Source organism: Arachis stenosperma, chromosome 6 (genome assembly GCF_014773155.1).
Source record: "Arachis stenosperma cultivar V10309 chromosome 6, arast.V10309.gnm1.PFL2, whole genome shotgun sequence".
Lineage (NCBI taxonomy): Eukaryota > Viridiplantae > Streptophyta > Magnoliopsida > Fabales > Fabaceae > Arachis > Arachis stenosperma.
In genome coordinates this window covers 51,165,810-51,182,009 of record NC_080382.1, presented here as the reverse complement: position 1 = coordinate 51,182,009, position 16,200 = coordinate 51,165,810, and the positions used below count along the sequence as shown (strand labels likewise).

At 37.9% G+C, this 16,200-nt stretch overlaps 1 protein-coding gene across 1 annotated transcript; it reads right to left on the bottom strand.

The window, feature by feature from the left end:
• Positions 1-1,733: 1,733 nt before the first annotated feature.
• Positions 1,734-3,938, bottom strand: LOC130933189 (uncharacterized). The gene is made up of 2 exons (XM_057862741.1): positions 2,504-3,938; positions 1,734-2,353 (listed from the first exon to the last, which is right to left on the bottom strand). The coding sequence occupies exons 1-2, from the start codon at positions 3,495-3,497 to the stop codon at positions 1,902-1,904; spliced, it is 1,446 nt and encodes a 481-aa protein (XP_057718724.1). The 5' UTR covers positions 3,498-3,938; the 3' UTR covers positions 1,734-1,901.
• Between the last annotated feature and the right edge of the window lie 12,262 nt (positions 3,939-16,200).

Here is a 16,200-nt window from a genome sequence, read left to right as displayed (position 1 = left end):
TGTTCGATGTGAAGTTCTAGAATTTCCTTTGGCGTTCCGGAATCTTATATCTTATATAATGGACACTATTACCATACTGAAAATCTTCGATTCTCATGCCATATGTTGTTGTTTTTCAGATGCAGGTCGCAACCCATCTCGGCAAATTTGCAGACATGGTGACAAAGCGGAGGATGGCTTCTCTTTTGTTTTATTCTAATTTACTTTTATTGTAGTTGTACTCTCATCTTTTGTACAACATAACTTGTCTCAGAGCTTTGCTTTAAACTTCAAGAGATAGGAAGTAAGCCTTTTATAAAACTCTGTTGTATTTCTTGACTGGTCAACCAAAACTCCGCAGGTTATGACTAATTCCTTTTGTATATCACATATATATTTTATTTTATTTATTTATTAGCTACTACCTTATATCTTGGAGCCTTAATGCAAGGTTGTATATCTATATGTTTTGTTCTTATCGTGCTTACGCGTTTGGTTATCGTGTGTGAACGCTATGCACTTTAAAATTCCGCTTTATGCGACTTTGAGCTTTTATTCATTCATCGAGCTTCTAGTATTAATATTTCTTTCTATTTCTTTCTATATAAATTGTATTGTATGAGTTTTAGAACTGTCGTGACACTTTGTTATCATTCGCTTTACGGCTAGAGGTAAGCTTAGGGTGATAGGGTGTTACAATTATCCTATGCAGGTAAGTGTCAACAGAATCAAGCATGTCATAGTTGACTATGTTAATCCGTTCTATGACAATACCCCTTCCTACTAAGTTTGTTGCCACAAGAATCCTTTTCCTCCCTTCTTAAAGTATTTGTATCTTTTCAACCTGAAATACAAATTGCATGTTGTCAAAAAGATAGAAAACTATTCACTTGATAGATAAAAATAAAAAAGTACGCAAATATATCAAATAGATAAAATAATCTAGTAAGCAAACTGTTAAGTCTTAATCCCCTTGATTAGAAAAAGATCTAACAAAGAAAAAATAAGTAGACAAAAAAAGGTTAACTATTAGAAAAAAATCAACACAATGTCATTACAAAATTTAAAATATTAGATAAATGCTCAAGAGTTCAAATATAATTTTATTAATGAATATCATGCCTACAGAAATATCTTAGAAAGCTTGAAATCATAGATAAACAGATCGTGGTATGTATATAAAAAAGAATATGTAAGCAATTATTATTTCAATTACCCATTTGCAACTCAATTAACACAGTTTTGGACTAAATTAAGTTGCATAAAGCAAAGAAAAAACATAATAAAAGCCTAATCTCAGAAACGAGGTTGCAAGAAAGTGATAATAACAACTACAATAACGGTACTTAAATGATGTTGTTAAGGGCTAAGAAAAAATAGAAACAGAGACCAGGTGAGAGGAAAGGAGACCTGAGGATGACGGTCTTGCTCGTGACAACAACAGTAGCAATGCTTCGGAGGTCGACGATGGTACGACAGATGGAAAAAATGAGACACCTAATGAAATAGTAATGCTGAGAGACACGATAATGCAGAGAGAATGGAGAAAGAGCAAAAGGTCTAAAAACTCTTGCAAAAGGTCTAAAAGCTCTTGTTTAGGGTTCATTTTCTGAAAGCATGATTTGGGGTAAAAAGAAAAGATTCAGTTGTTAATATTTTAAAAAATTATATAATTATTTATTTTAAAAAATAATTTAATTACAAAATAGTCTAAACATATTTAAGATAATAACCAATTTTTAAAAAATGTCATATCATAAAATATAATTTACATATCAATTTAAAAAGAGTAAAAAAGGTAGAGTAAAATTTACCTTATTATTATTATTACATGATAATTCCTCACAGAAAACATAAAATAGTAGAACAGAAAAATCTCCTAACCTATGTTGTAAACTCTATCTATTTTGATCTAACTTCACCTAGGTAGAAGAATGTTGCTGCTGTTGTTGGTGCTTGAGGTGATGAATAGCAGTGAATTCAAGCTCCTTTTGGCGAAGAAGCAAGAGCAACCTCTCATTCTCCAGCCTCCTCCTCTCATTCTCCAGCTTGTCCCTCTCCATGTCCCTCTCCTTCTTGGAACTGAACCGGACCCACTTGAGCCTCTGCTTCTCAAGCTCAAAAGCCTCCACATGGTACCTCACCTGCTGCTCCTCCAGCTGGAGCACCCTCTTCTTCATCCACTGCTTCTTCTCCCATGGATTCTTTCCCCCGTCTTGCAGCACCCCAGCAACCTCGTTGTTCAACTGCTGCATCAATTGAGATGCTGATGTTGATGATGACGTCACACAGAACCATCCCTTGTTCCTGTGTCTCTTCCTTGACCTCACTACATCATTCTCATCATCCTCTACTTGACCCCTTGATCCACCACCTACATATATTCCCACAGTTTTATCAACTATTTATTTATATAAAAATAAGTATTTTATTTCATTTATTTTTAATGTATAATTTTGATTTACGAAATATGATTTCGAAATTTAATATAGAAGCTGATTGAGATATGCAAATTATTCGTCACCTTCTCCTGATTCCTCTTCATCCTCGTCAGAGAAATCGTCAGATTCATAGTCCTCCTCGTCATCATCGTCCTCTTTCAGCATCCCAACCCCATTCACCGATGAATGGAAGCATCTCTGCTGTCCCTGCTGATGTTGTGGCGGTTGCGGTTGTTGAATCTGTAAAGGTTGTTCTGTTCCCGCCTCAGCCGAGTGCTGCCCGTTACCAGCGGCAGTAACAGCAGCAGCACCACCGCCGTGGCCGCAACTGTTATGGTAAGCACACATTTCCCTAAAGAAAAGGTGCTTAGAATTGAGAAGCTTCCTCACCTCTTCTTTCATCTTTAGCGACAAATCCATGGTTTCCAGTAAGCTCTGATTCTCAACCACCCTACAAGCTGTTCCTTTTCCAAGAATATCGTTGACCCTCTTGTACCTCTTGTTCAAATCATTGAATTTATCTTCACATTGCTGAGGAGAAACGTAGAACCCTTTCTCCATCATAGCCCTCGACACTGATTTCCACTTCCCTTTTTTCTGAAGCAATCCGGTGTTCTTCTTCTTCCCACTTGGATCAACACCGCCGCCGCCTCCTCCTCCTACACCTTCTGAACCAGCTTCGTCTCCGATGTAGTAAACCGCCATTATCAAAAGCCTAACCATGGCGTCGGTCCACTTCATCCTGTGCCATGGCGAGGCCTTCCTCTTCGGGTCACCAGAGCTTTCATCTGCACCGAAACCACCACCAGGTTCATCTTCATCACTGAAGGTGCTGCTCTGTGGTTTCTTGGAAGAATAAGGGTATCCATGTTTCATTGCTTGCTGTGGTTGCTGTTGTTGTTGCTGTTGTGAAGGGTGTGATTCAGTGTCATGGTGTGTAGAATAAACCATTTGAGGAGGAGGAGGTTGATGATGCAAATTGTTGTGTGGGTTTTGCTGTAATGTGTTATTCTCTATTCCTAGCAATGAAGTGTTTATGCTAGTGTAAATTCCACTACCTATTCCATTCGCTTCCATCAAACACCTTATTATGTATATATATAGAAAGACTATTATTCCACCAATGTTTCTAAAATATCAATTCTAAAAGGAAATTGTTGTGTTGAGCGCTGATTTAATGGGCAAAAACAATTTAGAAAAACTAAGATGGACGCGTGTGAGCATGTAAATGTGACAACGTTAACCTCACCTATCATCTAACTAACTAAACTAAAGCTTTTGCAACGGCACCTTAATTTGTTTGCGTTTGCACGAGGGACAGCGTGGAAGTTATTGGTCTCGAGCTTGTTGAAAGGCTGAAAGTGGCAGAAGTGAAGTCAAAGGAAAGAAGGGTGAGGGAAAAAAATAGCAGAGATGGCAGAATACATAGAGGAAATGAAGGTGGTTTTTGAAGTTTGAAGCATGTTATTATGTAGTAATGTTCGGTAGTTTGGGACGAACAATGAAGTGTGTAGGGATAGAAAGAGAGAGGGATTTGATTATATAAGAAGATATTAAATGGATTAATAAAGTAGTAGAAGATATTAATTAATAAAAAGAAAAGAAATGAAAGGGTCACAAACAAAGTGTGGGGGGAAGCAACTGGTTTTGTTAAGTGTGGTGGCGGAATACTGAATACTGCCCATGGTTTTGCGCAGAGTGGTGGCATAGCTTTGGAAGGAGGAATCCACAGGTTTTGTTTCAAAACTGAGGAGCACAATGTGCCGTTTTACAAACACTGGATTTCTTCCCTTTGCATACGTGGCCTATTTCATCTTGATCCACTTGGTAACTCATAAATACTCACTGTCACTATCGCCATTGTCTCTTTTTTTTTCCTTGGGTAAATTTATTTTTTCTTTCTCTTCTTTTTATCATTATTCTTGGTTTTTCGTTGAAATTAAGTGAAGTTTATTATCTAAAAGTACATTTTAAAGAGTATAATAATTAAAGTATATTAAATTTGATTAGATTCAAATGATTCTCTAAAAGAATTTGTGTTACATATTTTTATTTTTAAAAAAAAAATTGTTATATTAAAATTTTTGAATTTTACAAAATAAAAAGATATAAATTTTTACTTTAATCAAAGTTGTTATTTTTATTTGAATAAATAAATTCTTAAAAATGTGATTAAAAAAATCCTTATATTATATATTTTATTTTTATAAAATTTAGAGATCTTAAAGTAATAATTTTTTTTTGGAGATAAAAACGTTGGATGTAAAATTTCTTAGAAAGTTATTTAGGTATATATTCATTAAATTTTTAATATATTTAATATATTAAAATTAATAAAAATAATTTTTTAATAATTTTTAATAAAATAAGTTTTTATAATATTTTTAAAATATATCTTTAAAACATATATTCACAAGATATTTTTAATTTCTTATATTCTTTTCGAAAATAAATAATAAGACAAAATATAAAAAATAATTATTAAATTAGAGTATATTTTATCATCATAAATGAAAAATTCATTTTTTTATCTAAAAAAATTTAAAAGAAGGAAAACAATAATAAATAAAAATAAAATATTATTTTGGTTTTTAATGTTTGGGTTGAATCTTAATTTGGTCTCTAATATTTTAAATATCCTATTTCAGTCTCAAAAACTTTCAAATGTCTTATTTCAATTCCAACGAAAAATTTAAGCAGGTTTAATATTTTTTCACCATTAAATTTGACACGAACAATTCACATATTGACGAGTCAATAGTATTCGATTTTAGAGTGTAAGTAAATTCGATAGAACAACGTTCACTAGTATATATATAAAAGTTTTTACTTTAATTTTGAAGCGTCGATAATTGATTGTTAAGATTTGGAGTTTTATACCCAAAGGAAATTGAAGAAAAATATTACAAAAAAATTTTGGTTATATTTTTCTAACTATGGAGGAAAATATGACTTAATTAGTAATGTTATTAACGTTCACGTCACTCATTCTGTTAATTATTAGTGTCATATTTAATGGTAGAACAATATTAAACCTATTTGAAAATTTTTGGGACAGAAATAGACATTTGAAATGTTAAAGACCAAATTAGGATTTAGCTCAAACATAAAGGACCAAAATTGTATTTTACCCTAAAAAAATATTTCAAAAGAATAACATTTAAAAACAATTTCCCTAAGAAGTTATCATTTAGTACAATCCATTCCTAAAAGTATGTGTGTCTTTCTTTGCTAGAAAGTCTACTGAATTAGTCAATTTTTTAAATCAAATCAATGCTAAAAACGATAAACCACTATTTTATGGTTTATTTTGTATTGAATTGAGTGGATTTTGTCAACTATTCTCACACTTATTTATGTAAATTGCATGTTTTTAAGTTTCTTTCCTAATTTTGTGCTATGATTGAAAACTTGCTTCTTTGTCCTTAAAATTGCTAATTTGTAATCTTCTCTTATTACCATTCGATGCCGTGATATGTGACTTAAGTGATTTCAGGTTCTATAGGACAGGAATAGCTTATAGGATAGAAAGGAAGCATGCAAAATTGGAAGGAACACAAGAAATTAAAGTTTTGAGAAGATGGTGTCCACGCGTACGCATGGCTGACGCGTACGCTTGACCATGCCGTAACCAAATGACGCGCACACATGACTGGCGCCTACGCGTGGCCAGGTGCAAGGTTCAATGACGCGTACGCGTGGATGACGCGTACGCATGACGAGCGTCACATACCTCAGTTACGGGAAAACACTGGAGTCAATTTCTGGGCTGCTTTTGACCTAGTTTCAGACCCGAAAATGAAGACAAGAGGATGGGGAGCTGGGCGATTCATTCACTTTTTATTCATTCACATTATTTAAGTTTTAGATGTAGAATTCTAAAGAGAGAGGCTCTCTCCTCTCTCTAAGTTTAGGGTTTCTTCTTCCAATTTCTCCTTAGGTTTAGGTTTCAGTCTTATTTTAATTTAGTTTTCTCTTACTTTTATTTGTTCTAGCACTTTTGTTATCTACTTCTCTCATTGATTCCTTAATTTTGTCCATTTAGTTTATGAACTCTTGTGTTACTTTCAATTTCCTTTTTAATGCAATTTTATATTTTCATGTCTTTTTTTATGTTTTCCTTGGTTTCTCTTATTGCTTTCTTGCTTGTGTTAGTGATAAACCGCTATTCTATGATTCACATTGTGTTTAATTGTGTGGCTTTATCCAGTCTTCACCCACTTATTCATATGATTTGCATGTATTTACAATTCCTTCCTAAAAATATTCTATGATTGATAACTTGCTTCCTAAAGACATTTTATTTGTATATTTTTATCTTCCTTCGTACCATTCGATGCCGTGATCTATGTGTTAAGTGTTTCAGGCTCCATAGGGCATGAATGACGTAAGGAATGAATAGGAAGCATGCAAAAAATGGAAGGAACACAAGGAATTGAGGAGATGACCAGCGAGGAGTCACGCAGTCGCATGGCTCACGCGACCGCGCGAAATGGAAGAAATCACAGTGACGCGCCCGTGTGCCTGATGCGACCGCGCGGATTGGAAGCTGCACGAACGACGCAAATGCGTGGACGATGTGCACGCGTGGTACGAGAAACGCTGAGTGACGCGAACGCGTGGACAACGCGGCCGCGTGACGTGCGCAATCTGTAGAATTACAAAAGTAGCTGGCACAGATTCTGGGCCGCATTTCAACCCAGTTTTTGGCCCAGAAACACAGATTAGAGCCAAGGAACATGCAGAGACAAAAACAACAATTCATTCCGCACAATTTGAAGTTTTTATATCTAATTTTACTCTCCCCTAGGTTTTCCCTCTTGAACATTCATAAATTAGGATTTTGAAGATTCTTGGCTTTAGATTTTGAGAAGAGTCTACCTCCGGTACTAGTCATCATAGTTTGTTATTTACTTTTCATTTACTCTTCCATATTCTTAATTTTGCCAGAGTTGACATTGGATTATTTTCATAGTTTATTAATACAGAACTATTTTTACTTTTAATCAATCTCTTTTATTATTATTTATTATGTCTTCTCTTATTTTTCCTATTGATTTTGTGAAGTCTATAATTATGATGAGTAAGTAGTTCCCCAACTTGATTGAGAGATGATTAAAAGGAGAACCTTGAGTTTGAATACTCAAGAGTTCAATTGTAATTGGTTTATTATTGGTTGACTTGTTAGTCACTAACTCTAATCCTTCACAAGGGAGAGGATTAGGACTTGTGAATAGAAGTTGACTTTTAATTTGACTTTCCTTCATTCGTTGAGGGTTAACTAAATTAAAACAATGACTAATTATTAATTGCTCTTGATAAAATTCTAACAAGGATAGAACTTCCAATTAATCTTCTCCCAGTCAAGATTTTATTTAAATCATATAAATTCTCTAATTTAATTTTCTGTTCATCAAATTCAAAACCTCTTTTGAAAACCTCTGATTGATAAAATAGCACATCTTCCTGCAACTCGTTGGGAGACGACCTGGGACTCATACTCCCAGTATTTTATTTCTGAAATTTGTGACAACCCTTTTCTAAATTGACGAATGGATTTTTGCCGGTTAAGAACTGTACTCACAACGGCATTTCTCTAATTAATTATTAATCTGCCAATTTCCGCTCACGTCAATTTTTGGTGCCGTTACCGGGGAGTTGCAATAGTGTGCTAATTTATTGATTGGAATTTATTTAATTGCAATTTTTTTTTTATTCTGTTACTATGAGCTGCACGTTTCTTTTGTTAAATGACGTGTTCACTTCCTGATCCAAGCTTGCCAGTATTTGACCCTGAGATTGAAAGGACTATTTCACATATAAGGCAAGCTCGGCATCGGCTAGTCCTCTCTGAGGACGAACCTGAAACGTCATTTAAGGAAGAAACAAGCTCCTTCTCTACTAATCCAGTTGATTTACGTGCAGGTGAAATGGCAGCACCTAGGAGAGTTACTATCCAGAAGGTTGCAGCCCTTGATTTTACACTACAACCATTCCAGGCACGCCACCTAGCAGTGGCTGTGGATTTTGAAATAAAGACTGCACTACTCAACTTGATGCCCAAGTTTCATGGCTTACCTGCTCAAGAGCCTATCAAGCACCTTAAGGATTTTCAGATAGCTTGTTCCACTGTTAAGCGTGATGGTACTGACGAAACTTCTATTCTGCTAAAGGCTTTCCCATTCTCTCTTGAAGGGAAGGCAAAAGAGTGGTACTACACTCAACTCGGAGCAACTGTTTCTAACTGGAATACGCTTATAAGAGAATTTTTGGAGAAATTCTTTCCAGCTGAGGTTGCCGATAAACTGAGGAAAGACATGTCATGATCGTTCAGGACGAATCTGAGACTCTCTATGAATATTTGGAGCGCTTCAATGATCTTCTGGAAGCATGTCCCCACCATATGATTGACAAGATAGTGTTGCTCGGCTACTTTACACAGGGCATGAAATCTCAAGATAGGACTACATTGGAAGGTGCTGGCAATGGGTCTATGAAAAAGTACAACTACGGAAGAGGCATGGCAATTGATCAGCGACTTAGCTGAATCTACTAGGAATCACAGGCAGAAACAAAGTCGGTCAAGAGCTATTGCAGAGGTATCCTCTAGCAAAGAGACTACTGCTATAACTCAGAGCTTATGTGAAATAACCAACTTACTGAAGCAGATGCAACTAAGTCAACAACAAGCTCAGTGATGAGCGGATAATTTATATGCTTTTTGACATTGTTTTTAGTATGTTTTTGGTAGTTTTAGTTGAGTTTTTATTATATTTTTATTAGTTTTTAGTTAAAATTCACTTTTCTGGACTTTACTATGAGTTTGTGTGTTTTTCTGTGATTTCAGGTATTTTCTGACTGAAATTGAAGGTTCTGAGCAAAAATCTGATCCAGAGACTGAAAAGGACTGCAGATGCTGTTGGATTCTGACCTCCCTGCACTCGAAGTGGATTTTCTGGAGCTACAGAAGCCCAATTGGCGCGCTCTCAACGGCATTGGAAAGTAGACATCCAGGGCTTTCCAGCAATATATAATAGTTCATACTTTGCCCAAGATTTGATGGCCCAAACCTGCGTAGCAATCCGGCCTCAGAAATTCCAGCGTTAAACGCTGGAACTGGCATAAAACTTGGAGTTAAACGCCCAAACTGGCATGAGAACTGGCGTTTAACTCCAGAAAACGTCTCTACACATAAAAGCTTCAATGCTCAGCCCAAGCACACACCAAGTGGGCCCGGAAGTGGATTTTTCTGTCATTTACTCCTTTCTGTAAACCTTAGGATACTAGTTTACTACTTATAGGACCTTTTGACTTTGTAATCGGTACCTGATGACCTCATAACATTTTTGTACACGTTTCTTTCCACAGTATGAGTCTCTAAACCCCATGGTTGGGGGTGAGGAGCTCTGCTGTGTCTTGATGGATTAATGCAATTACTACTGTTTCTCTTTCAATCATGCTTGCTTCCATTCTAAGATAATACTTGTTCTTAATCCGGATGAATGTGATGATCAGTGACAATCATCATCATTCTCAACTATGAACATGTGCCTGACAACCACTCTGTTCTACCTTAGATTAAGTAGTTATCTCTTGGATTCTTTTATCGGAATCTTCGTGGTATAAGCTAGACTGATGGCGGCATTCAAGAGAATCCGGAAGGTCTAAACCTTGTCTGTGATATTCTGAGTAGGATTCAATGACTGAATGACTGTGACATGCTTCAATCTCCTGAAGGCGGGGCGTTAGTGACAGACGCCAAAAGAATTACTGGATTCTACTCCGGTCTGATTGAGAACCGACATATGGAATGCCGTGCCGTGACAGGGCATTAGGAACCGTTCCAATGAGAGGATGGGAGGTAGCCATTGACAACGGTGAAACCCTACATACAGCTTGCCATGAAAGGAGACTTGCGTGTTTGATGAAGAAGACAGTAGGAAAGCAGAGATTCAGAAGATGGAGCATCTCCAAACCTCAACCTATTCTCCATTACTGCAAAACAAGTAACCATTTCATGTTCTTTTACTTTTTACAATCAATCCTGATAATTTCTGATATCCTGACTAAGATTTACAAGATAACCATAGCTTGATTCAAGCCGACAATCTCCGTGGGATCGACCCTTGCTCACGCAAGGTATTACTTGGACGACCCAGTGCACTTGCTGGTTAGTTGTGCGGGATTGCAAAAGTGTTATTGCAATTTCGTGCACCAAGTTTTTGGCGCCGTTGCCGGGGATTGTTCGAGTTTGGACAACTGACGGCTTGTCTTGTTGCTTAGATTAGGACTGTTTTATTTTTGTTGGTTTAGAGTCTTTTAGTTAAGTCTAGTTTCATATTTTAAGTTTGGTGTCATTTGCATGCTTTTGTTTTTCTTTTTGATTTTCGATTTTTGCATGCTCTTAGTCCCATTTTGATTCATAAAAGTTCTAAGTTTGGTGTCCCCTTTGTGTTTTTCCTTTAAAATTTTCGAAAAAATTAGTGTTTGATTTTCTAAAATTTTAAGTTTGGTGTCTTTGGTGTTTTCTCTTTCCTCTTTTAAGAATCAAATCTTTTTCATAAAAATTTTCTCAATCATATCTTTTTAATTGCTGCTTTCAAAATCTTTTTTTTTACTAATTGATTCAGTTCTCAATTTGTTTTGATCTTATTTTCTTTTTGATTTTCGAAATTTTATTTTATTTTCCTTTTGTTTTATTTTATTTTTCGGTTACTTCAAAAAAAAACAAACAAAATTTATCTCTTTGCAATTATTATCATTTCCCTTTTGTCCATTATGGACTTAAGTGGAATTAACCAGTCCAGAAGGACTCTGGGGTCCTATGCCAACCCCAGTACAGCTGCATATGGGAGTAGCATCTGTGTACCTCCCATCAAAGCAAGCAGCTTTGAGCTAAACCCTCAACTCATTATCATAGTGCAGCAAAATTGCCAGTATTCCGGTCTTCCAGAGGAAGAACCTACTGAGTTTCTGGCACAGTTCTTACAAATTGCTGACACAATACATGATAAAGAGGTAGATCAGGATGTCTACAGACTGTTACTGTTTCCATTTGCTGTAAAAGATCAAGCAAAAAGGTGGTTGAATAACCAACCTACAGCAAGCATAAAGACATGGAAACAGTTATCAGAAAAATTCCTGAATCATTTTTACCCTCCAAAAAGGATGACACAGCTAAGGCTGGACATCCAAGGCTTTAAACAAGAGGATAATGAATCCTTTTATAATGCTTGGGAGAGGTATAGAGGTATGCTCATAAAATGCCCCTCTGAAATGTTTTCAGAGTGGGTACAGTTAGACATCTTCTACTATGGGCTTACAGAAAAAGCTCAGATGTCTTTAGACCACTCAGCTGGTGGATCTATACACATGAGAAAGACAATTGAAGAAGCTCAAGAGCTTATAGACATTGTTGCTAGAAACCAATACTTATATTCTAGCAAGGAATTCGTTCCACAAGAAGAGGTCATGGCAGTAGTCACTGATCCTGATCCTCAAGAACAGATGAATGAGCTTAATCAACAATTGCTCCTGATGACAGAACAGTTAGCAGAATTTAAAGAAATGCTCCATGATACTAAGGTTGCTAACAAGAGCATAGAACTGCAGTTGAATCAAGCAAAACAACAAATATCTAAACAAATAACAGAAGAATGTCAAGCAGTTCAACTGAGGAGTGGGAAAACACTGAATGCCACTGCTCAAAAGAGCAAGAAGTCAATTAAGGAACAGTTGACAGAGGATCACCAAGCCACTGTTCAAAATCCCTCTGAGGATAGTAAGAGCCCAGAGAGGAATATTATTGGCGTTCAAACGCCAGAAAGGGAAGGAAAGTTGGCGTTAAACGCCCATTCCTTGCCCAATACTGGCGTTCAAACGCCAGAACAGGGAGGAAAGCTGGCGTTAAACGCCCATTCCCTGCCCAGTTCTGGCGTTCAAACGCCAGAAAAGGGGGAGAAGTTGGCGTTTAACGCCCAAACTTCATCCACTCCTGGCGTTCAAACGCCCAAGGAGAATCAGGCACCTGAGAGTTCTGATGATTATCCCCCTAACAAGGCCTCTTCAACCATCTCTGTAAGGAATAAACCTGCAGCATCTAAGGTTGAAGAATATCAAGCTAAGATGCCTTATCCTCAGAAACTCCGCAAAGCGGAACAGGATAAGCAATTTGCCCGCTTTGCAGACTATCTAAGGACTCTTGAAATAAAGATTCCGTTTGCAGAGGCACTTGAGCAAATACCCTCTTATGCTAAGTTCATGAAAGAGATCTTAAGCCATAAGAAGGATTGGAGAGAAACTGAAAAAGTGTTTCTCACTGAAGAATGCAGTGCAGTCATTTTGAAAAGCTTACCAGAAAAGCTTCAAGATCCTGGAAGCTTTATGATACCCTGCACATTCGAAGGTGCCTGCACCAAGATAGCCTTATGTGATCTTGGGGCAAGCATAAATCTAATACCTGCATCCACTATCAGAAAGCTTGGGTTGACTGGAGAAGTCAAACCAACCAGGATATGCCTCCAACTTGCTGATGGTTCCATTAAACACCCATCAGGCATAATAGAGGACATGATTGTCAAGGTTGGGCCATTTGCCTTTCCAACTGACTTTGTGGTGCTGGAAATGGAGGAGCACAAAAGTGCAACTCTCATTCTAGGAAGACCTTTCCTAGCAACTGGACGAACTCTCATTGATGTACATAAAGGGGAAGTAACCCTGAGAGTCAATGAGGATGAGTTCAAGTTGAATGCTGTGAAAGCTATGCAGCATCCAGACACACCAGAAGACTGCATGGACGTTGACATTATTGATTCTCTGGTAGAAGAGATCAATATGGCTGAAAGCCTAGAATCAGAGCTTGAGGACATCTTCAAAGATGCTCAACCTGATCAAGAAGAACTAGAGGAAGTAAAGGAATTTTCGAAAATTCCTCAGGAGGAGGATAAGCCTCCCAAGCCTGAACTCAAACCATTACCATCATCCTTGAAATATGCATTTCTGGGAGAGGGTGACACTTTTCCAGTGATTATAAGCTCTGCTTTAAATTCACAGGAAGAGGAAGCACTGATTCAAGTGCTAAGGACACACAAGACAGCTCTTGGGTGGTCCATAAGTGATCTTAAGGGCATTAGCCCAGCTAGATGCATGCACAAGATCCTGTTGGAGGATAATGCCAAACCAGTGGTTCAACCACAGAGGAGGCTAAATCCAGCCATGAAGGAGGTGGTGCAGAAAGAGGTCACTAAATTACTAAAGGCTGGGATCATTTATCCTATTTCTGATAGCCCCTGGGTGAGCCCTGTCCAAGTTGTTCCCAAAAAGGGAGGCATGACAGTGGTTCATAATGAAAAAAATGAACTGGTTCCCACAAGGACAGTCACAGGGTGGCGCATGTGTATTGACTACAGAAGGCTCAATACAGCCACCAGAAAGGATCATTTTCCTTTACCATTCATAGACCAAATGCTAGAAAGACTAGCTGGCCATGATTATTACTGCTTTTTGGATGGCTATTCAGGCTACAACCAAATTGCAGTAGACCCTCAGGACCAAGAGAAAACAGCATTCACCTGCCCTTCAGGCGTGTTTGCCTATAGGAGAATGCCTTTTGGTCTGTGCAATGCACCTGCAACATTCCAAAGGTGCATGCTCTCTATCTTCTCAGATATGGTAGAGAAATTTCTGGAAATCTTCATGGATGACTTCTCAGTATATGGAGACTCATTTAGCTCCTGTCTTAACCACCTATCACTTGTCCTGAAAAGATGCCAAGAGACTAACCTGGTTTTAAACTGGGAGAAATGTCACTTTATGGTGACTGAAGGAATTGTCCTTGGGCACAAAATTTCAAGCAGGGGAATAAAGGTGGATAAGGCAAAGGTAGAGGTAATTGAAAAATTACCACCACCTGCCAATGTTAAGGCAATCAGAAGCTTTCTGGGACATGCAGGATTTTACAGAAGGTTTATCAAGGATTTTTCGAAAATTGCCAAACCTCTGAGTAATCTGCTAGCTGCTGACACTCCATGTATCTTTGATAATGAGTGTCTGCAGGCATTTGAGACCCTGAAAGCTAAGCTGGTCACAGCACCAGTTATCTCTGCACCAGATTGGACATTACCATTTGAACTAATGTGTGATGCCAGTGATCATGCCATTGGTGCAGTGTTGGGACAGAGGCATAACAAACTTCTGCATGTCATTTATTATGCTAGCCGTGTTCTAAATGATGCACAGAAGAATTACACAACCACAGAGAAAGAGTTACTTGCAGTGGTTTATGCCATTGACAAGTTTAGATCCTACCTAGTGGGATCAAAGGTGATTGTGTACACTGACCATGCTGCTCTTAAATACTTACTCACAAAGCAGGATTCAAAACCCAGACTTATAAGATGGGTGTTGCTTTTGCAAGAGTTTGATATAGAAATAAGAGACAGAAAAGGGACAGAGAACCAAGTGGCGGATCATCTGTCCCGAATAGAACCAGTAGCTGGGGCGTCCCTCCCTTCTACTGAGATCTCTGAGACTTTCCCAGATGAGCAACTCTTTGCCATTCAGGAAGCTCCATGGTTTGCAGACATTGCAAACTATAAAGCTGTGAGGTTCATACCCAAAGAGTACAGTTACATGCAGAAAAAGAAATTAATTTCAGATGCCAAGTACTACCTTTGGGATGAACCATATCTCTTTAAGAGATGTGCTGACGGAGTGATCCGCAGGTGTGTACCCAGAGAAAAAGCACAGAGGATCCTATGGCACTGCCATGGATCACAGTATGGAGGACATTTTGGAAGTGAGCGAACAGCCACTAAAGTCCTCCAATGTGGCTTCTACTGGCCTACTCTCTATAAAGATTCCCGAGAGTTTGTGCGTAACTGTGACAGTTGCCAAAGAGCTGGTAACCTGCCTCATGGATATGCCATGCCTCAACAAGGGATATTAGAGATAGAGCTGTTTGATGTATGGGGAATTGACTTCATGGGGCCATTCCCACCATCATACTCAAACACTTACATTCTGGTGGCAGTGGACTATGTATCTAAGTGGGTAGAAGCAATTGCTACACCCACTAATGATACTAAGACCGTACTGAAATTCCTCCAGAAAAACATTTTCAGCAGATTTGGCGTTCCCAGAGTGCTAATCAGTGATGTGGGCACTCATTTCTGCAATAAACAACTATACTCTGCTATGGTCAGATATGGAATTAGCCACAAAGTGGAAACTCCATATCATCCACAGACAAATGGGCAAGCAGAGGTCTCTAACAGAGAACTAAAAAGAATCCTAGAACGGACTGTAATGGCCCGAAGAAAGGATTGGGCAAAGAGCTTGGATGATGCTCTGTGGGCATACAGAACAGCATTCAAGACTCCTATAGGCACCTCTCCATACCAGTTGGTGTATGGGAAGGCCTGCCATTTGCCTGTGGAACTGGAACATAAAGCCTACTGGGCAACCAGATTCCTAAACATGGATGCACAGTTAGCTGGTGAAAAAAGACTACTACAGCTGAATGAGCTAGAGGAGTTCAGACTCAATGCCTTTGAAAATGCAAAAATTTATAAGGAAAAGGCAAAGAAATGGCATGACAGGAAATTGTCAACCAGAGTCTTTGAGCCAGGACAAAAAGTTCTGCTCTTCAACTCTAGGCTCAAACTGTTTCCAGGAAAACTCAAATCCCGTTGGGGGGGTCCATATGTGATTACAGGAGTGTCACCATATGGATATGTTGAGCTTCAGGATATTGATTCTGATAAGAAGTTCATTGTTAATG